The following is a 21,321-nucleotide window of genomic DNA, read 5'->3' on the forward strand; positions in this document are numbered from 1 at the left end:
GTGAGTTCTTTGAGAACTCTCTCCCTCTCAGTATGGTGACATCCTACTCCATTTCCCCCTGTCCTGTGATATGCCCTGTCCAGTTTTCACTTTATCTCTCCTCTCATTTTGTGCTTCTGAGAGTGCAATCACACAGATCTTCTCTGATGGGATCACCTAGCCCTGGCAAAAAGTCCTCTCAGGCAGGGTCTTCTTGAGGCAAGTTTTGTCCAATAATCTTCCTGGTCTCACACCTAACAGTGGCGGTGCAGTCAGCTTCTGCCATATCCCACTCTCCTTCTGACGCCATAGGGGAAACTCCGCAAGACTTTGGCCTTGAAAGTTTTTTCCAGATAAAAATGAGGCACGAATCAGTATCCTCGAAGTGCCAAAAATTCTCTCAAGTTTTCTAAACATTTCTGCTAAAGCCTCCCTCACTGCAGCTTGACATGGTGGGGAGGGGAGATCCTTCCTCTCCGTGGGGATATATACAAAATACCAAAAATGCTTTCACAGGAAATCCTCAAACCTAAAGTTTTTCATAAGTTCCTAGCCTTCTTTTATAAAACTTGAAGGTATATGATGGCCTAAAGGTTGCTGAACCAATTTGGAGCACTATCTGAACAAGTCTTGAATAGGTGGGCTGTTATCTTTCTTTAGAATTTGGGACTACTTGTCAGCTATAATTCTCAGAAATAATTCTAAGACAGGAAATCTTAACACCTTGTTACATGCTTATTTGGGCTTCCCTGGTGGCTTAGCTGTTAAAGAACCTGCCTGCAATGTGGGAGACCTGGGTTCAATCCCTGGGTTGGGAAGATTCCCCTGGAGTAGGGAAAGGCTACCCACTTCAGTATTCTGGCCTGGTGAATCCCATGAACTGTATAGTCCATGGGGGTCACCAAGAGTCGGGCATGACTGAGCAACTTTCACTTTCACATGCTTATTTGACATCTAAGTGGAGGTATCAAACAAGGAGTCTGAACTGAAGATATAAACTCGGGGGTTACTGGCATATATGATCTTTTAAAGCCATGAGCATGGATAAGACCAACTAGGAATTGAAAGCAGGGAGAAAAAAGAAAATGAACCCAGGTCCAAGATAAAGGGCACTTGAACATCTAAACACAGGAGGAGATCCAGGCAAGAAGACTGAGACCATTTGGTCAGTGTATTTCCCCAAGAGGTGGTAATAAGGGAAGGCTGACCAAGAAGATATTTTCTTTGGCAGCTGCCCTCTTAAAAAACTGCAGTCCAAGGCTGGGTAATTCTTGCAAGGAAACAAGACACCCAGTTTCACAAGAGTCAATCTTGTTTACATTACCCATCCATGGTGGCCTGGGCTTGGCGATGTTGAAAAGTTGATCCGTGAACTCTACAAACACAGTCTTTCTGTACATGACTGAGGTGTTGAATGGAAAAGGTTTGGGCACTCTGGGAGGAAACCTGTGTGAAGAGAAAAAGTCATTCATTTTGGTTGACCCTTCTCTGAACATGCTTGGAAAAATAGCTGGAGGTCATGCTTCCATCCCACTCTCCTCTACCATAAACAAGGCAGACTGGAAATGGTATCTGGATCCCTGCTAGAGACTGAATGTTTCTGTGCAGAACCCTCGCAAATGGGATTAGTGCCCTTATAAAGGACCCCCAAGAGAGATATCTCACCTCTTGTAACCATGTAAGTTACAACAAAAAATGGCATCTCTGAACCAGCAAGAGGGCTGTTACCAGACACCAAATCAGTTGGCACTCTGATCTTGGATGTCTGGCTTCCAGACTGTAAGAAATAAATGTCTATTGTTTATAAGCCACCTAGTCTATGGTATTTTGTTATAGACACCTGGACAGACCAGGACAGGCTGTCGCTGGAATTCTCCAGGCCAGAATACTGGAGTGGGTAGCTGTTCCCTTCTCCAGGGGATCTTCCCAACCCAGGGATCGAACCCAGGTCTCCCACACTACAGGCAGATTCTTTACCAGATGAGCCAACAGGGAAGCCCAAGAATACTAGAGAGGGTAGCCTATCCCTTCTCCAGTGGATCTTCTTGACTCAGGAATCAAACTGGGACTCCTGCACTACTGGCAGATTCTTTACCAGCTGTGCTACCAGCGAAGCCCAGACAATTCATAACATCTATCAAATCAAAGAGCAAATCTTTCCTCATAGCGTAGTTGGTAAAGAATCTGCCTGCAATGCAGGAGACCCGGGCTCAATTCCTGGGTCAGGAAGATCCCCTGGAGAAGGAAATGGAAATCCACTCAAGTAATCTTCCCTGGAAAATCCCATGGACAGTGGAGCCTGGCGGGCTACAGTCCATGGGGTCACAAGAGTCGGACATGACTTAGCAACGAAACCACCACCACCATCAAATCAAAACACTGTTTTCAAAAGTCATCTGACACATTAAGTGCCATACAATAAGAAAAAGCATAAAATCAATACTCATACACTACCAGCCAAAAAACCCTTTGCCAAAACAATAACTATAACATCCTTCAATTTTATCTCTAAAAAATACTACAACTTTCATCTAAGTACCTTGAATTCAATTTTTTCAGTATATACCTAAAATTACCAGATACCACCAATTATCCAAGGTGGTTCAGTGATAAAGAATTCACCTACCAATGCAGGAGACACAAGAGACATGAGTTCGATTGCTGGGTTGGGAAGATCTCTTGGAGAAGGAAATGGCAACCTTCTCCAGTATTCTTCTCTGGAAAATTCCATAGACAGAGGAGCCTGGTGAGCTACAGTACATGGGTTTGCAGAGTTGGACACTACTGAGCATGCGCATGTGCGCGCGCACGCGCGCGCACACACACACACACACCCCCCACATCCATTTACACATGGATCAGCTACTGAATCAGACATTTCATAATTATGTTCAATTCAGTCACTCAGTCATGTCTGACTCTTTGCGACCCCATGAATTGCAGCATGCCAGGCCTCCCTGTCCATCACCAACTCCTGGAGTTCACTCAAACTCACGTCCATCAAGTCGGTGATGCCATCCAGCCATCTCACCTTTGTCATCCCCTTCTCCTCCTGCCCCCAATCCCTCCGAGCATCAGAGTCTTTTCCAATGAGTCAACTCTTCGCATGAGGTGGCCAAAGTACTGGAGTTTCAGCTTTAGCATCACTCCTTCCAAAGAACACCCAGGACTGGTCTCCTTTAGAATGGACTGGTTGGATCTCCTTGCAGTCCAAGGGACTCTCAAGAGTCTTCTCCAACACCACAGTTCAAAAGCATCAATTCTTTGGCGCTCAGCTTTCTTCACGGTCCAACTCTCACATCCATACATGACCACTGGAAAAACCATAGCCTTGACTAGATGGACCTTTGTTGGCAAAGTAAAGTCTCTGGTTTTGAATATGCTGTCTAGGTTGGTCATAACTTTCCTTCCAAGGAGTGTCTTTTAATTTCAAGGCTGCAGTCACCATCTGCAGTGATTTTGGAGCCCCCAAAAATAAAGTCTGACACTATTTCCACTGTTTCCCCATCTATTTCCCATGAAGTGATGGGATGCCATGATCTTAGTCTTCTGAATGTTGAGCTTTAAACCAACTTTTTCACTCTCCTCTTTCACTTTCATCAAGAGGCTTTTTAGTTCCTCTGCACTCTCTGCCATAAGGGTGATGTCATCTGCATATCTGAGGTTATTGATATTTCTCCCGGAAATCTTGATTCCAGCTTGTGCTTCTTCAAGCCCAGCGTTTCTCATGATGTACTCTGCATATAAGTTAAATAAGCAGGGTGACAGTATACAGCCTTGATGTACTCCTTTTCCTATTTGGAACCAGTCTGTTGTTCCATGTCCAGTTCTAACTGTTGCTTTCTGACCTGCATGTAGGTTGCTCAAGAGGCCTGTCAGGTGGTCTGGTATTCCCATCTCTTTCAGAATTTTCCATAGTTTGTGGTGATCCACACAGTCAAAGGCTTTTGCATAGTCAATAAAGCAGAAATAGATGTTTTTCTGGAACTCTCTTGCTTTTTCAATGATCCACCAGATGTTGGCAATTTGATCTCTGGTTCCTCTGCCTTTTCTAAAACCAGCTTGAACATCTGGAAGTTCATGGTTCACGTATTGCTGAAGCCTGGCTTGGAGAATTTTAAGCATTACTTTACTAGCATATGAGATGAGTGCAATTGTGCAGTAGATTGAGCATTTGTTGGCATTGCCTTTCTTTGGGATTGGAATGAAAACTGACCTTTTCCAGTCCTGTGGCCACTGCTGAGTTTTCCAAATTTGTTGACATATTGAGTGCAGCACTTTCACAGCATCATCTTTCAGGATTTGAAATAGGTCAACTGGAATTCCATCACCTCCACTAGCTTTGTTCTTAGTGATGCTTTCTAAGGCCCACTTAACTTCACATTCCAGGATGTCTGGCTCTATGTGAGTGATCATATCATCGTGTTTATCTGGGTCGTGAAGATCTGTTTTGTACAGTTCTTCTGTGTATTCTTGCCACCTCTTCTTAATATCTTCTGCTTCTGTTAGGTCCATACCATTTCTGTCCTTTATCGAGCCCATCTTTGCATGAAATGTTTCCTTGGTATCTCTAAATTTCTTGCAGAGATCTCTAGTCTTTCCCATTCTGTTGTTTTCCTCTATTTCTTTGCACTGATCGCTGAGGAAGGCTTTCTTATCTCTTCTTGCTATTCTTTGGAACTCTTCATTCAGATGCTTGTATCTTTCCTTTTCTCCTTTGCTTTTCGCTTCTCTTCTTTTCACAGCTATTTGTAAGGCCTCCCCAGACAACCATTTTGCTTTTTTGCATTTCTTTTCCATGGGGATGGTCTTGATCCCTGTCTCCTGTACAATGTCATGAACCTCCGTCCATAGTTCATCAGGCACTCTATCTATCAGATCTAGTTCCTTAAATCTATTTCTCACTTCCACTGTATAATCATAAGGAATTTGATTTAGGTCATACCTGAATGGTCTAGTGGTTTTCCCTACTTTCTTCAACTTAAGTCTGAATTTGGCAATAAGGAGTTCATGATCTGAGCCACAGTCAGCTCCCGGTCTTGTTTTTGCTGACTGTATAAAGCTTCTCCATGTTTGGCTGCACAGAATATAATCAGTCGATTTCAGTGTTGCCCATCTGGTGATGTCCATGTGTAGAGTCTTCAACTCAATGAAACTAAGCCATGCACTGTGGGGCCACCCAAGACAGGCGGGTCATGGTGGAGAGGGCTGACAGAATGTGGTCCACTGGAGAAGGGAATGGCAAACCACTTCAGTATTCTTGCCTTGAGAACTCCATGAACAGTATGAAAAGGCAAAATGATAGGATACTGAAAGAGGAACTCCCCAGGTCAGTAGGTGCCCAATATGCTACTGGAGATCAGTGGAGAAATAACTCCACAAAGAATGAAGGGATGGAGCCAAAGCAGAAACAATACCCAGCTGTGGATGTGACTGGTGATAGAAGCAAGGTCTGATGCTGTAAAGAGCAATATTGCATAGGAACCTGGAATGTCAGGTCCATGAATCAAGGCAAATTGGAAGTGGTCAAACAAGAGATGGCAAGAGTGAACATCGACATTCTAGGAATCAGCAAACTAAAATGGACTGGAATGGATGAATTTACCTCAGATGGCCATTTTATCTACTACTGCGGGCAGGAATCCCTTAGAAGAAATGGAGTAGCCATCATGGTCAACAAAAGAGTCTGGAATGCAGTACTTGGATGCAATCTCAAAAACGACAGAATGATCTCTGTTCATTTCCAAGCAAAGCATTCAATATCACAGTAATCCAAGTCTATGCCCCAACCAGTAACGCTGAAGAAGCTGAAGTTGAACAGTTCTATGAAGACCTACAAGACCTTTTAGAACTAACATCCCCCCAAAAGATAATTATGTTAATGTTCCCCAAATGTTATTCTTTGCCTCAATTATTAAAACTCTTTTAGGTTAAGGCTGATACCCAACTGTTTCCTGTCTCCCTATCTGACAAGTTAGGTTTGCATGTCCTTGGGCCCAGTCTAGTTTGAGTAATCAAAAGGACTATGGTGAATCATAGCAAAGAAAGCCCCAGCCAAACTGGCAGAAAATACAAAATGGTTGTAGGTGATTATGTCTACTCACTGATTTTCATGTGCCGTTTTTTTTACCCCATGGAGTAGTTTTGCAGTTTTTTACATGCCATAGAAGGCTCTCTTCCTGGTTTATGCTCTGACCACCTAATTCTTGTCTGTCATCATATTTTTACCAATTGGTAATCTTTCAACAAGCCAAGGAAGTGTAGGCAAGAGGCATGAACATTTGAGTTATAAAGATTCATATGGAGAAAACAAGGCTCTTGCCTTGACAGAAAGCTTTCACGTGGAGAGTCAAAAAAATTGAGCACTTACCCCCTGCAAATGTATATTCATTCACTTATAAACCATGTACTGCATGCCACTGTACCATCCCAGGACACATGCTAGAAATATGCAAAAAGAGAGGCTTTAAAGGTATATAAATAAATGTAGAGTGGGTGTTGTTTCTTGTCTTATTGCCCCTCAGGGGTTTTTGCAAAACAGGATATACGAGAGATTGAGAATGGTACAAAGGACAACAATAAAGATAAATTGCTAAAAAGAGTGGCAGCTTCTGATTGTGGGTATTGGTATACTTGGAGTGATAGGCACACTATACTTGGGATTACCATGCAGTGAAATAAATAACAAGGCATCTCACATTTATTACTTACTTCTTTCTCAACCTTATGCTAAAACAAAAATTTCAGCATTCCTTTGAGGAGTAGCCACACCAGAGAATAATTTATTCTCATAAGAAATTTTTTTGTTTGTTTGTTTTCTTAGAAAGGTTTTAGTGGGAATACTGATGTAGAAAAGGCAAATGCAATCTAAAATGGTAAAAGTTGCTAAATTGGAAAATCACTGACCTACAGGGATTGTAAACTTTTCCCAACTTTTTGTTGCAGTAAAACATACAAAACATAGTATTTACTATCTTAAACATTGTTAAGTATACATTCCATTAGTACTAAGTATATTAATTTTATTAAAGTAACGATAACCATCCCCACCACCCTTCTGCATAACTCTTTTTACCTTGCAAAACTGAAAGTCTAACTCCTCAGTGCCCACTTCCTCCAGGTCCTGAAACCATTAGTCTACTTTCTGTTTCTATAGAGTTCACTACTGTAAGCACCTCATGCAAGTGGAATCACACAGTATTTGTCTTTTTGTGACCGGTTGATTTCACTGAGCAGAAACTCTTCAGTGTTCAATTATTTTGCAGTAGGTGTAATAATTCTCTTCTTTTTCAAGCCTCAGTACTATTCCATTTGATGTATATATCACTTTTTTTTTAATGTATTCATTCATCGATGGATATTTGGGTTGCTTCCATGTTTTACTTATTGAGAATAATGCTACTATGAACATGGGTGTACAAACAGCTCAAGACTCTGCCTTCAATTATTTTGAGTCCATACTCAGAATTAGAATTGCTGAGTCATATGACAACACGAATGGAAGGGCAGGGAAGAGTGGCAAGAAAAGGGGTAGACCCAGACAGACACACGGGACAGCCACTCACGGAAGGATGCTCCATGAGCCCGAGATGGGGTCAAGACCGAGGAGGAAGGATCAGCCAAGGAAGTGAGGTAGACGCCTCTTCAGAAAACGGAACGGTTTGGCTGAGCCTGAACATGGGAGCGTGCACTTAACATTTCCCTTCCTCCACGTAAAGTCAAGATGGTCGGAAGCACAAGAGAAAGTGGCCAAGTGATGCAGAGGCGCAGAGGAAGACCTCTGAAGCCTTGCAGGGGTCAAACATCAAGATTGACTGCAAATGCTCTTCCCAAGTGTGTGCGGACCTCTTTCAGGGAGGCTGACTGAAGAGGCCAAGAGGAGGAAGGAAGGAAGACCTCATCTTGAACTTTGAATAAAGATGTCATTGAGAGGTGCCATCAGGGGATCTAGGAGACCATTCTTCTGGCCCTTTTCAAATGCGATCTAGTGAATTAAAAGATAAGTGACTCCCCGCCTTCCTCCCATCCCAGAGAGCCTTGCAACTCAGTCCATCCCAGGCTTTCCAGATCGCCCCAGAAAGCACATGCCCAGCGAGCAGCTTGGCCAGCCCAAGGCCGGGACAGATGACTCTGCGCTGGCTGAGGGCCTGAAGCCAGCATGCTGATAAGGAAGCCCTTCCAGTAAAATCAGCTGATTCACGGAGCACGGAGTGGAGACCTGCATGGATTGCAGCTGAATGAGCGGATCCTCAACAGCCCATCTCATCTAGTCCTGCTACACGGTCGCTGGTACCTCACGTTACACTTACAGCCATGTCAGGGATCCCTGGAAACCAGCTGCTAAGGAGAGAAAAAACTCTGAGCTTTATTTCCAGATGGGTCAGCTTGCTGTGGGGCTTCCCAGGTAGCTCAATGGTAAAGAACCTGCCCGCAAAGCAGGAGATCCGGGTTCGATCCCTGGGTTGGGAAGATACCCTGGTGGAGGAAATGGCAACCCATGCCAGGATTCTGACTTGAAGAATCCCATGGACAGAGGAGCCTGGCGGGCTACAGTCCATGGAGTCGTAGAGTCAGACACGACTGAAGCAACTGATCACACACACACACACAGCTTGATACCCAGGGGCAAGCCAAAAATGGACTGACGCTGTATTACAGCCCCACTCAGGGTTGGACTTAACAGAGAGTGGAGAAGGAATATCCCCTAATGGGCCACAGTTTGGCTAAAGTTGTTGCTTCTTCACTTTGAACAGAAAGAGAAACAGCCAAATATATTGAGACTGATGGACAGCAGCAGATAGCTTGACTGTCTGTTCAGGAGCCTAGAAGGAAAAGGAGTGGAAAGTCAGGGACACTAATGTCTGGAGCCAAAGCATATTAGTCAGTGGGTGCAAAATAAAAAGACCTGCATGTCCTATGTTCATGCCTCAGACAGTATCTATTGTGGAAGAAGCATAAAAGAATAACATAGACAACATGACTGACTGTTACCATTAGCCAGCCTTGACACATGTCATCTCTGTGCTGTCAAGATATAAGCTAAGTGGCTATGGAGAGAATTAGTGAATGGTCCCAAAAGCAAAGTTTCCCACTGACTAAGGCTGCAGCCATGAATTAAAAAGAAGCTTACTCCTTGGAAGAAAAGTTATGACCAAGTTAGACAGCATATTAAAAAATAGAGACATTATTTTGCCAATAAAGGTCCATCTAGTCAAAGCTATGGTTTTTCTAGTAGTCATGTATGGATGTGATTGTTGGACTATAAACAAAGCTGAGCACCGAAGAATTGATGCTTTTGAACTGTGGTGTTGAAGAATTTTGAGAGTCCCTTGGACTGCAAGGAGATACAACCAGTCCATCCTAAAGGAAATCAGTCCTGAATATTCATTGGAAGGACTGATGTTGAAGCTGAAACTCCAATACTTTGGCCACCTGATGCGAAGAGCTGACTCATTTGAAAAGACACTGAAGAGCTGACTCATTTGAAAAGACACTGATGCTGGGAAGATTGAAGGCAGGGGGAGAAGGGGATGACAGGATGAGATGGTTGGTGTCATCACCGACTCAATGGACATGAGTTTGAGTAAACTCCAGGAGTTGGTGATGGACAGGGAGGCCTGGCGTGCTGCGGTTCCTGGTGTCACAAAGAGTCGGACACTACTGAACAACTGAAGTGAACTGAACTGCAGGCTCATTTAACTAGTGTCACCTCCAAAAATCCAACCCACCAGCAAGAGAAACCACTGCTGAATTCCCAGTTGGTCCATCATGCACACTAGCCAAATATTTGGTGGCAAAATGATTGCCTTAAATCCCTTCCATCCTAGCAGGGCTGGCGCTTCATTCTGGTGGGAAGAGACATGTATTCCAGGGATATGTTAGCTTTCCTGCCTGCTGGGTCTCAGCTAGCACAGGCACCTGAGGACTCACCGAGGGTTTGATTCACTGATTCAGGATCCCATATGACATCCTAACAGATTGGGACCAGTGTACAGCAAAGGAGGTGATGCAGTGAGCCCACGACCATGGCATTGATTGGATTTATCGGATGCCACCCCATCCAGATGCTGGGAGGGATTGGGGGCAAGAGAAGAAGGGGACGACAGAGAATGAGATGGCTGGATGGCATCACTGACTCGATGGACATGAGTCTGAGTGAACTCCGGGAGTTGGTGATGGACAGGGAGGCCTGGCGTGCTGCGATTCATGGGGTCGCAAAGTCGGACACGACTGAACGACTGATCTGATCTGATCTAATCTGACCCTATCCAGAAACTGCCAGACAGAGAAAGGAATTGGAGGACCTCTCTACCTAAAGCTCCACGAAGCTAGAGGGTCAGCCTCCAAGGTGCCGGATATGCACTGATTCAGAGATGCTTTTGGGGCCCCAATGAGAACACAGGCATTTAGGAACCAAAGAATGACAGCAAACAAATCTCTTTTCCCCTGTGACCCACCCGGGGAGTCTGTGCTGCCCGTCCCCGCCTGCAGCTCTGTTTGGGCTCAGCGATTCCAGAAGGTCCTTGCAGCTAAACACAGGGGTCTCACTGACTGAGAAGCCAGGGGCGCCCCTTGGGTACCTGGGACTACCTTACCCAAGGAGCGGCGCGCCAGAGGAGCCCACGGGGAACCGCCAAGAAGAGGAGGTGGGTACCGCCCCCCGGGAGGCGGGCAGGACTGGGTCACACCCCTGGGCAGCCCCCACAGCTGAGGGGCACAGTGCAGCGGCCCCTGCGACCTGGAGCAGTTGCCCCCGATACACGTGAGGACATGGAGGGTGAGTGGGTGGGGGCCGTGATGGAGACGAGGTTGCGGGGGTGGGGAATGGCCCGGAAAGTGCTCGAACCCGGCCACCTGGGCTCTGGGTGCTGCTGGAGGCCCACCCCCACCCTCGCCCCCGCCTAGAGCTCAGGTCTCTTCTAGAAGCCGATGCCCCGCCTACAGTGGCCTGGACGTCCCCTCCCCATAGCAGCCCACGGGCCCTTCCCAGGGAGGCCACACCCACCCCAGAGCAGACTGCACCCCTTTCTGGAGCAGGCCTCGCCCCTCTTCAGAGCAGGCCACACCCCCTCCCAGGATAGTCAGGGTTCAGTGGAACCGGTGGCTGAGTTTGTTTTTTGGGCTCCAAAATCACTGCAGATGGTGACTGCAACCATGAAATTAAAAGACGCTTACTCCTTAGAAGGAAAGTTATGACCAACGTAGACAGTATATTAAAAAGCAGAGACATTACTTTGTCAACAAAGGTCCATCTAGTCAAGGCTGTGGTTTTTCCGGTAGTCATGTATGGATGTGAGAGTTGGACCATAAAGAAAGCTGAGGGCCAAAGAACTGATGCTTTTGAACTGTGGTGTTGGAGAAGACTCTTCAGAGTCCCTTGGACAGCAAGGAGATCCAACCAGTCCATCCTAAAGGAGATCAGTCCTGGGTGTTCATTGGAAGGACTGATGTTGAAGCTGAAACTCCAACACTTTGGCTGCCTGATGCGAAGAGCTGACTCATTTGAAAAGACCCTGATGCTGGGAAAGATTGAGGGCAGGATGAGAAGGGGATGACAGAAGATGAGATGGTTGGATGGCATCACTGACTCAATGGACATGAGTTTGGGTAAACTCTGGGAGTTGGTGACTGGCAGGGAGGCCTGGTGTGCTGTGGTTCATGGGGTCGCAAAGAGTTGGCCATGACTGAGTGACTGAACTGAATGGCTGATCATTACGGAGATACAGGGGCCTGGTGGCCTTGGCCCAACCGGGACAACTCAGAAGGGTCAGCTGAGCTCCAGAGTTCCGTGGAGGGCTGGCCTGCACGGCGGCCCAGTTTCTCCCTCTGCCCACTCCTGCTTCCTCGGGTATTGATCCCAAGACAACTCTAAATAACATTCCTACAGGACAATCTCTATCTCACAGTCTGCTTCTAGGGAACTCAATCTGTGACACTAATTAATATTTCAATGTGCTCTAATTTCATCCATCCCTGGAAATTTCCATGGCACTAGCTTTGGCATAGACCTACAGGGCTTTTAGTCATTGAAACTTGAGTTGATTTGTCCCATCTCCTGGCAACCTTGAGGCACAGTCATCAACTCCTCCCTCGAGTTTGTTCCCTTCTCCTCTGCCTAGTCCATCTCCTTGATTCTGCTGAGTCTGTCTTACCCAGTTTCTCTGAAGTTGCCAGTGATTTCTAACAAGACTCAGATCTATGTCCAGAGATAGGTATTTTGCTACACACTAGCACAGTGCTTTCACTTTAATATTTCTGACTAAAATGAAAATCTAAGACATAAAAAGTGTTTACTAGATTAAGAGCTTGGAAGACCAGAGAAGGAACAGGATCACCAGTACACAGAAACAATTTTTTTCTCTCTCTGAGGGAAAAGGGAAAAATCAAAAGCTAGATAAAAGAACAAGGTTGTGCAACAGAGAAAACAGAAGGCCTAGGCCCTAGTCAACTTGGACGTGATTTATAACTCCGATTCAGCATAATCTGCACAGTAAGTGACAAAATGTTCCCAGGTTCACAGGTTTTACTCTTTCCTAACTTATGTGGGGTTTTGTTTGTGTATTTCCCTTGGGCTTTGATATATAAATCTTGCCAAATATATTTCACAACAATGTCCTTGACGTGAACTGTTCTTTCACATTTTATCTAAAATCCATCGGAAAACCTATTATATTCCCTGACCTTTGCTTAGAAGAAGTTGAGCAGCTGCAGGAATAGATAATATAAAACTGAATTTCCCAGATGTTTATTTCAAGTCTTGGCAGACGTTGTCAGGATATGTTCAGAGTCAGCTTATCCTGTTAATCAGTATCAAAATAATCTGGACTATAAAATGGTATCATCAAAATAAAATTCTATCAACTTTTTCCTGGTAAATACATGTGACTGCCTATAAAACAAAAGAAATCTAGATACTAAATAAATCGTTTTCTCCATTCAGTTTTATACACAGACTGTGTGATTCACTATACCTCAACCTGCATGCTATAATACAAGCACAACATATGAAGTACAATTATCTCAACACTAATTTTTAAATAGTCCAATATTAACAGATAAATGGCCAATGGTTCATTTAGATACCAGGCTACTGATCGTCTGGGCCTCTACTTCAGGATCAGTCACACTGCACAACCACAGGCTTGGATCCCTTACTTAAACTATCCACAAAAATTAACTCAAATAACTCAATATAAGAGCTAAAACTATAAAACTCTTAGAAGAAAGCACTGGTATAAATCTCTGTGACTTTGGATTTGGTAATAGCTTTTTAGATATGATACCAAGAACACAAGCAACTAGCAGAAAAAAATAGATAAATTGGAATTCATCAAAATGAAAATCTTTGTGCTGTGAGAAAATTTTGAAAACAAGTGTACTTGTATCCAGAATATATAAAGAATTCTCAAAACTCAACAATAATAAGACAACCCAATGTAAAAACGGGCTAAATATTTGCATCATTATGTTATTAAATAATATACAGGAATGGTCAATCACAAATGTAAAGATGCTCAGTATCTTTAGTATCAGAGAAATGTAAAATTAAACATACAGTAAGATATCAGCACATAGTCATTAAAATAACTAAACTACTTCAGTTCAGTTCAGTCACTCAGTCGTGTCTGACTCTTTGAGACCCCATGAACTGCAGCGTGCCAGGCCTCCCTGTCCATCACCAACTCCTGGAGTTTACCCAAACTCATGTCCAATGAGTCAGTGATGCCATCCAACCATCTCATCCTCTGTCTAGCAACATCTCATACCCAGTATGTGTTGCAACTGGCACTTTCATGCATTGCTGATGAGAGTACAAAATGGTATAATCATTCCAGAAATCTGTTCATAGTGTCTTATAAAGTTAAATGTGCATTTTCACATGATCCAGCGATTTCACTCATCGAATATGCAGCTAAGATAAATGAAAGTGGATGGCCACACAAACACTTGTACAGGAATGTTCACAGCAGGTTTATTTATATTAACCCCTGGAAACAAGTCAAAGGTTAATGTGGCAGTGAAAAAGTATACATTGTGATATATTCCCTCAAAAGAGCAGTAATCAGCAATAAAAAGGACAGAACAACTTCATGTGACAGCCTGAGCAAATTTCCAAAATCCAGATACTGAAGAGTGCATACTGTATGAATTTACTGATATAAAAGTCTTGTAAAGTCAAAAGCAAATTTGTAATTCCAGAAAGGAGCTTGTTGCCTGGTGCCAGGTCAAGGTAGACAGACTTACTAAAAGGTTGCAGGATGATTGATTGGGGTGGTGTTTATGTAACTAGTATGATTTGTCAAAACTTCTCAAACTGCACATTTAAAAATCTGTGTGTTTCACTATATGTAAATTATACCTGTGGTAGGGAAAATGTCTCTCGTGACCTCTGCCCCTTGGCATTATGCTCAGGAATATGTTCTGTTAGGTAGCAGAAGAAACTTGACAGATGGAATTAAGGTTGTTAATCAGTTGATCTTGAGATGGGAGAGGATCTTGAAATGTCTGGGTGGGTCCAATGTAACCATGAGGATTCTTAAAAGTGGAAGAGGGAGACAGAGCAGAAGTTTTAACAGATGTCATGGAGATTGAAGTTAGATCTGAAGCATGAAAGAGACTTGATGTACACTTGTTAGCATGAAGATAGAGGGCACTGCATGGAAACTGAAAGAAGGAACTAAATTCCAGTTGAGCATGGAAGTGGGTTTCCCCCTACTCCCCCAAGCTGGAGCCTCCAGTAAGGACCATAGCCCTGTGAACACCTTGATTTTGGCCTTGTATGATCCCAAGTCGAGTTCCTAGTTGAGCCCACCTGGATTTCTGACCCACTGAAACTGTGAGATAATAAGTAGATGTTATTGCAAACTGCTACGAACAAAGCTAGTGGAGGGGATGGAATTCCAGTTGAGCTACTTCAAATCCTAAAAGATGATGCTGTGAAAGTGCTGCACTCAATATGCAAGCAAATATAAAAACTCAGCAGTGGTGACAGGACTGGGAAAGGTCAGTTTTCACTCCAATCTCAAAGAAGGGCAGTGCCAAAGAATGTTCAAACTACTGCACAATTGCACTCATTTCATATGCTAGCATGCTGCTAAGCTAAGTCACTTCAGTCATGTCCGACTCTGTGCGACCCCATAGATGGCAGCCCACCAGGCTCCCCCGTCTCTGGGATTCTCCAGGCAAGAATACTGGAGTGGGTTGCCATTTCCCTCTCCAATGCATGAAAGGGAAAAGTGAAAGGGAAGTCGCTCAGTTGTGTCCAACTCTTAGCGACCCCATGGACTGCAGCCTACTGGGCTCCTCCGTCCATGGGATTTTCCAGGCAAGAGTACTGGAGTGGGTTGCCATTGCCTTCTCATGCTAGCATAGTAATGCTCAAAATTCTCAAAATGCTCAAGCCAGGCTTCAACAGTATGTGAACCAAGAATGTTCAGATGTTCAAGCTGGATTTAGAAAAGGCAGAGGAATCAGAAATCAAATAGCCAACATCTGCTGAATCATAGAAAAAGCAAGAGAATTCAAGAAAAACATCTACTTCTGCTTCATTGATGATGCTAAAGCCTTTGTGTGGATCTCAGCAAACAGTGGAGAATTCTGAAAGAGATGGGAATAACAAACCACCTTACCTACCTCCTGAAAAACCTGTATGCAGGTCAAGAAGCAACAGTTAGAACCAGACATGGAACAACAAACTGGTTCCAAATTGGGAGAGGAGTACGACAAGGCTGTATACTGTCACCCTGCTTATTTAACTTATATGCAGAGTACATCATGAGAAACGCTGGGCTGGATGAAGCACAAGCTGGAATCAAGATTGCCAGGAGAAATATCAATAACCTCAGATACGCAGATGACACCACCCTTATGGCAGAAAGAGAACAGGAACAAAAGAGGCTCTTGATGAAAGTGAAAGAGGAGTAAAAAAGCTGGCTTAAAACTCAACATTCAAAAAACGGAGATCACGGCATCCTGTCCCATCATTCATGGCAAATAAATGGGGAAACAATGGAAACAGTGATGAACTTTATTTTCTTGGGCTCCAAAATCACTGCAGGTGGTGACTGCAGCCACAAAATTAAAAGACACTTGCTCCTTGGAAGAAAAGCTATGACAAAACTAGATAGCATATTAAAAAGCAGATATATTGCTTTGCTGACAAATGTCTGAATAGTCAAAGCTATGGTTTTTCCAGTAGTTATGTATGGATGTGAGAGTTGGACTATAAAGAAGGCTGAGCACCAAAGAATTGATGCTTTTGAAGTGTGGTGTTGGAGAAGACTCTTGAGAGTCCCTTGGACTGCAAGGAGATCCAACCAGTCCATCCTAAAGGAAATCAGTCCTGAATATTCATTGGAAGGACTGATGCTGAAGCTGAAACTCCAATACTTTAGCCATCTGATGCGAAAAACTGACTCATTGGAAAAGATCCTGATGCTGGAAAAGATTGAAGGCAGGAGAAGAAAGGGAAAGAAATTTTACATAGTCATTAAATTGACTTGCACAGGATTCCATTAGGTGTTAATGAGTGAGAAAAATGTATAGTATCCTATTTTTGTAAAACAATGACAAAGAAAACCTTTATTTGCATATATGTGCAAACATGTGTGTTCATGAATCTATATTACCATACTAGGGCTACCCGATTGGGGATAATCAAGAAGCAGGTTCAGGTAGAAGAAATGTAGGGAGCAAAGCAAGCAGAACAAAAAAGATTGTAACACTTGTATGACATGACCATATATAATATTTACATTACCATCAAGTATGTACTGGGCTTAAAACTTTATAATACACATTTAAAGAAAACACAACAAAATTGTAAATAAATGTTTCAGCATTCAACTCAATAAGCAAACAATTAGATCAACAAAATGAAACAAAGGAAGTAAGGAAGAAGAAATGAACTGATGAAAATAAAAGTGGAAATTGATGGACCCAAAAGAGGCAGGTTCCTGACAAAAGCAATACAATCCAGAAACGTCCTGAAAATATTACTTGTAAGAGAGGTAACGAGAACATACACAAGCTAAGAACAGAGATATAACTACAGACACAAAAGAGGTTAACAATATCACATGACTACTATGTGACTTGATTCCAATACACTATAAAATCCAGGCATAATGGATTGCTTTCTAGGAAAATGTATATAAATAAACATTGACCGAAGAATAGGTAGAAAATCTGACTAAATCAATGACCACAGATAATATTGGAAAGATTATTTAATCCTACTCTTACAAAATGTGCCAGAACCCAGAAAAGATGAAAAGCTTCTGAATTCATGGTTAATACTATCTTTACACCAAAACTGGGTAATACTGATGGGTCTTGTTGCTCTTCTCCCTGATAGAAGTTTTGTTCCATCTCTTACGCTTCTTGCCTCTCTGCCCTCACTCTATCCCACTCTCCAGTTTCCAGAGTGGCAGCATGTGACAAAGAGAAGCAATGGACAAGATAGGGGAAAAAAATCAACAAATAGGTTATATCTACGAAAAGGATTGGCAGTGACTTGGAAATGCTCTTTAGGGCTTCAGTAGTATCACAGCCACTGTAACCCATGTCTGTATCTTCCGCCAGCCAGAGTCCCACACCCACCATCCTGCCCAGCACCTCAAGAACCTGGGTTTACCTTGTGTTCACATGCAGCTCACTGAGCAGTTCACTTTGCATATAGTCCCAGGAGAGTTCCACTGCACCCAGGTAGTATCTTCTGATGGCACTGAAGCTGCATGGCCAGAGGCACAGAAAGAAGCAGGTAGAGAGCTTGATGTGCATGGCTCTGATGGCTGGAAAATGTTCAACTGGAGAAGCGAAAAATCAGTTCTCTAAAAACATCCTAGGCTTCCAGGAGGCAAAAAAAAAAAAAAAAAAAAAAAGGTAAATTTTCTATGATTTCGTGAAAAGTTCCAAAGTTTTTGGAAAGGACATTAGGGGACTTAAGAACGGCATGAGAGCTCAGCAGTGGCAGATAGGATTGCTTCCTTTTGGGTGATGGGAAGCCACCACAGGAAGAAGTGAGTAGGAAGAGGAAGGCTGAGCTCAAGCTTAACCCATTCACCTCTGAAAGCAGGAGGGGCCCAAGACTGTTGCTTTGATGAGAACTTTGGAGAAAAGGAAGAAGTGGGCTCAGGTGAAGAGGATCACCAAGCTGTCTTCATATTCCTGGTGGCCTCCAACCCTCTTTCTTACCAGCAGGAAGAAGAGACACTCAGGATGTCGAAGATTCTGGAATCTGTGCATGAGCAAGAGCAACCTGCATGCTAAGAGTTGCCCCTGCTTCTCCCCTTGCCCCTCACGCAGACACCACTGAATGACCTTTAAAACCATAAAGCAGATCCAGTCAGTTCTTTGCCCAGAACCCTCCACTGGCTTCTGACCTCATTCAGAGCAATAGCTTACATTTGGACCATGTCCTAGAATCTTCCCTAAGGGATTCCCTGGTGGCTCAGATGGTAAAGCATCTGCCCACAATGTGGGAGACCCATGTTCGATCCCTGGGTTGGGAAGATCCCCTGGAGAAGGCAATGGCCACCCTCTCCAGTACTCTTGCTTAGAAAATTCCATGGATGGAGGAGCCTGGTGGACTACAGTCCATGGGGTCACAAAGAGTGGGGCATGACTGAGGGACTTAACTTTAGAGTCTTCCTGATGGTTTGCATGTCCTTTTCTCCTACCTCTAAGGTTTCACCTCAGTCTGGCTACTGGCCTTCTTGTTCTAAAACACTGAGCACCTGAATCTTAGCACCTGCCATCTCCTCTACCTGAAACACCTTTCCCCAGGTCACCACATGGTTTCACTCTCCTGGCTCAAGTTTTGCCTTCTAATGAGCTCACATGTGGACCTGTGCCTTGACACTATACGCTCTCTCTCTACATTGGCGCCATCAATATGTGGGCCATATTGATGGGCTTCATTTTTCTACAGAGCACTCAGAACTACCTAGCATTCATGTATTTATGTTTCTGGCACCATTTCTACCTGATGCTTCTTTTTTTTCCAAAATGTGACTTTTGGTTTATTTTTTTAAATATAAATTTATTTATTTTAATTGGAAGTTAATTACTTTACAATATTGTATTGGTTTTTGCCATACATCAACATGAATACGCCATGGGTATACACGTGTTCCCCATCCTGAACCCCCTTCCCCATACCATCCCTCTGGGTCATCCCAGTGCACCAGCCCCAAGCATCCAGTATCATGCATCAAACCTGGACTGGCGATTCATTTCATATATGATATTATACATGTTTCAATTCCATTCTCCCAAATCATCCCACCCTCTCCCTCTCCCTCTCCCACAGAGTCCAAAAGACTGTTTTATACATCTGTGTCTCTTTTGCTGTCTCACATACAAGGTTATCGTTACCATCTTTCTAAATTCCATATACGCTTCTTAAGGTTGTTTACATTTGGCCAGAGTATAGGCTGTATTCCCTTACATAAAAATATAGCCATGCTGCACTCAAGCAGAAACCCTACTCAGTTTAATGCATATTAGCAGGTATGAGAGCCTCCCCTAAGGGTCTCAAAGTACAGGAGCTAATAAGAATCTTTGTCAGGGTTTCTATAAGAAGTGTTATCATGCAGAGTCCAGTTGTACACAGATAAGAATTGGCTGGGAGAAATTGGCAAGGTATTGTCAGGCTTGGAAACAATCAGGAAGAAACCCCCTTGGTTAAATATTTGCTGAGACCTTCTCTCTGCTAGGCACAACATTGCAGAGATAATAGTGGGCATGTAATATATTCCAGGAAGTCTTCTAAGTGCTTTCTAAGGCAACAAGCATTCTTGTCTTCATCATACAGGTCATGAAACTGAAGCATGGAGAGGTTAGGGATCTTGGCCATGGTCACACAGTTTGTAAACTGTAGCATTAAAAAACCATTTAATCTAGCTCCAGAAGCCATGCTCCTAACCCTTTTTCTATACGTCCATGCTTCAGAGATGAATAAAATCCAGTTCCTGCCTTATGGTAGTCATAGCATAGCCCCGTAGATAGAAAAGTAGATGCATAGTTACTATGAGGGTCAGTTGCCTAGTCGTGTCTGACTCTTTGAAGCCCCACGGACTGTAGTCCGCCAGGCTTCTCTGTCCATGGAATTCTTCAGGCAAGAATATTGGAGTGTGTAGCCACCTCTGCCAGAGGATCTTCCTGATCTAGGGATCGAACTCAGGTGTCCTGTGTTGCAGGCAGATTCTTTACAGTCTGAGCCACCAGGAAAGCCTCTAGTTACAAAAGAGTGTGATAATTATGGCAGTGACGCTGGCGACTCTTGGACATGAGTTTGAGTAAGCTCCAGGAGTTGGTGATGGACAGGGAAGCCTGGCAAGCTGCAGTCCATGGGGTCACAAAGAGTCGGACACGACTGAGCGACTGAACTGAACTATGTCAGATGCTTTACACATTATGTGACTTAATCCTCACAGTGAGACTGCAAAGTAAGTACAGGTGCACCATCTAAGGGGCAGAGTGGTTAAGTGGTTCGCCAAAGAGCACACAATGGCTCATTTGTCCTAATCAGACACGGTCCTACGCAAACACCGTCCCAGGCACCGGGTGCACAGCAGGGAAAACCATCAACTGAGAGAGGCTAAGCAATACCTGTAAGACAGGGGTCCCTTATGCATGTCAGGTGAACTAAGAACTGCGCCCAAAAAGAAAGTAAAGTATGAGAAGGGGAAGGAGGGATGAACCAGGTCGCAATTTTAAATTCCGATGGTCATGGGATGCGTACCTTAACGCGCAAATATAAGAAGCTTACATTTCAGTAAGGGGCCTGTGACTTGTACACTGAAGGCTCTAGGGAGCCATGGTAGGGTTCTGAGCAAGGGAGGGTCGTGATCTCTGGCCACAGCCGTGAGGATCGGGTTTAATGGTACGATAGCAGGTGGCCTGTTCGCTGAGGGCCATTTGGGCTGAGACGGAAGCATTGGAATAACAGCAAGGTTTCTGGCAGGGCGGTGTCGCCGTGAACTAGGACGGAGTCACAACAGCTGTCGCTGTCGCTTGGGGCTGGGGCAGTGATAAGTACGTGCTCAGTGTTGACATGAACCACCATCAAGAGCCCGCCTTTGAACTTTTTCGTAAAGGAAGGAGCGAAACAGCGTTCGCGAAGGAAAGGCCGCGTAACGTTTAGCGGGGAACCGAAAGGAACCCTCCTCCCTGCGACCTGCGAGCGGGACCGGAAGTAGGGAGCCAGCGCGGCCGCAAAAGGCCTTCTGCGCACGCGCGGCCTGGCCCGCCGGGGGGCGGGGCCACTACGCTTGTAGCCCCGCCCCCGGGGCTCTGTGACGCGCCAGCGCGCCGAGAAGGGGAGGGGACAGCCCGTGC

The 21,321-nt window shown here is 44.2% G+C and overlaps 1 protein-coding gene across 3 annotated transcripts in view; it reads right to left on the bottom strand.

Moving 5' to 3' along the window:
* The window catches only part of F8 (coagulation factor VIII), a 143,016-nt gene that overhangs the window by 121,302 nt on the left and 393 nt on the right, over nucleotides 1–21,321 (bottom strand). For 2 of the 3 annotated variants that reach the window (XM_027534281.1, XM_027534283.1), the window contains exons 2-3: nucleotides 17,615–17,826; nucleotides 1,304–1,425 (exon numbers count right to left, since the gene is read on the bottom strand). In XM_027534281.1, the coding sequence (XP_027390082.1) occupies nucleotides 1,304–1,425; nucleotides 17,615–17,760 (268 nt within the window). In that variant the 5' untranslated portion in view covers nucleotides 17,761–17,826. The remainder of the gene's footprint in view (nucleotides 1–1,303; nucleotides 1,426–17,614; nucleotides 17,827–21,321) is intronic. The other variant, XM_027534282.1, reaches the window with a different exon arrangement.

Source organism: Bos indicus x Bos taurus, chromosome X (genome assembly GCF_003369695.1).
Source record: "Bos indicus x Bos taurus breed Angus x Brahman F1 hybrid chromosome X, Bos_hybrid_MaternalHap_v2.0, whole genome shotgun sequence".
NCBI classification, from domain to species: Eukaryota; Metazoa; Chordata; class Mammalia; order Artiodactyla; family Bovidae; genus Bos; species Bos indicus x Bos taurus.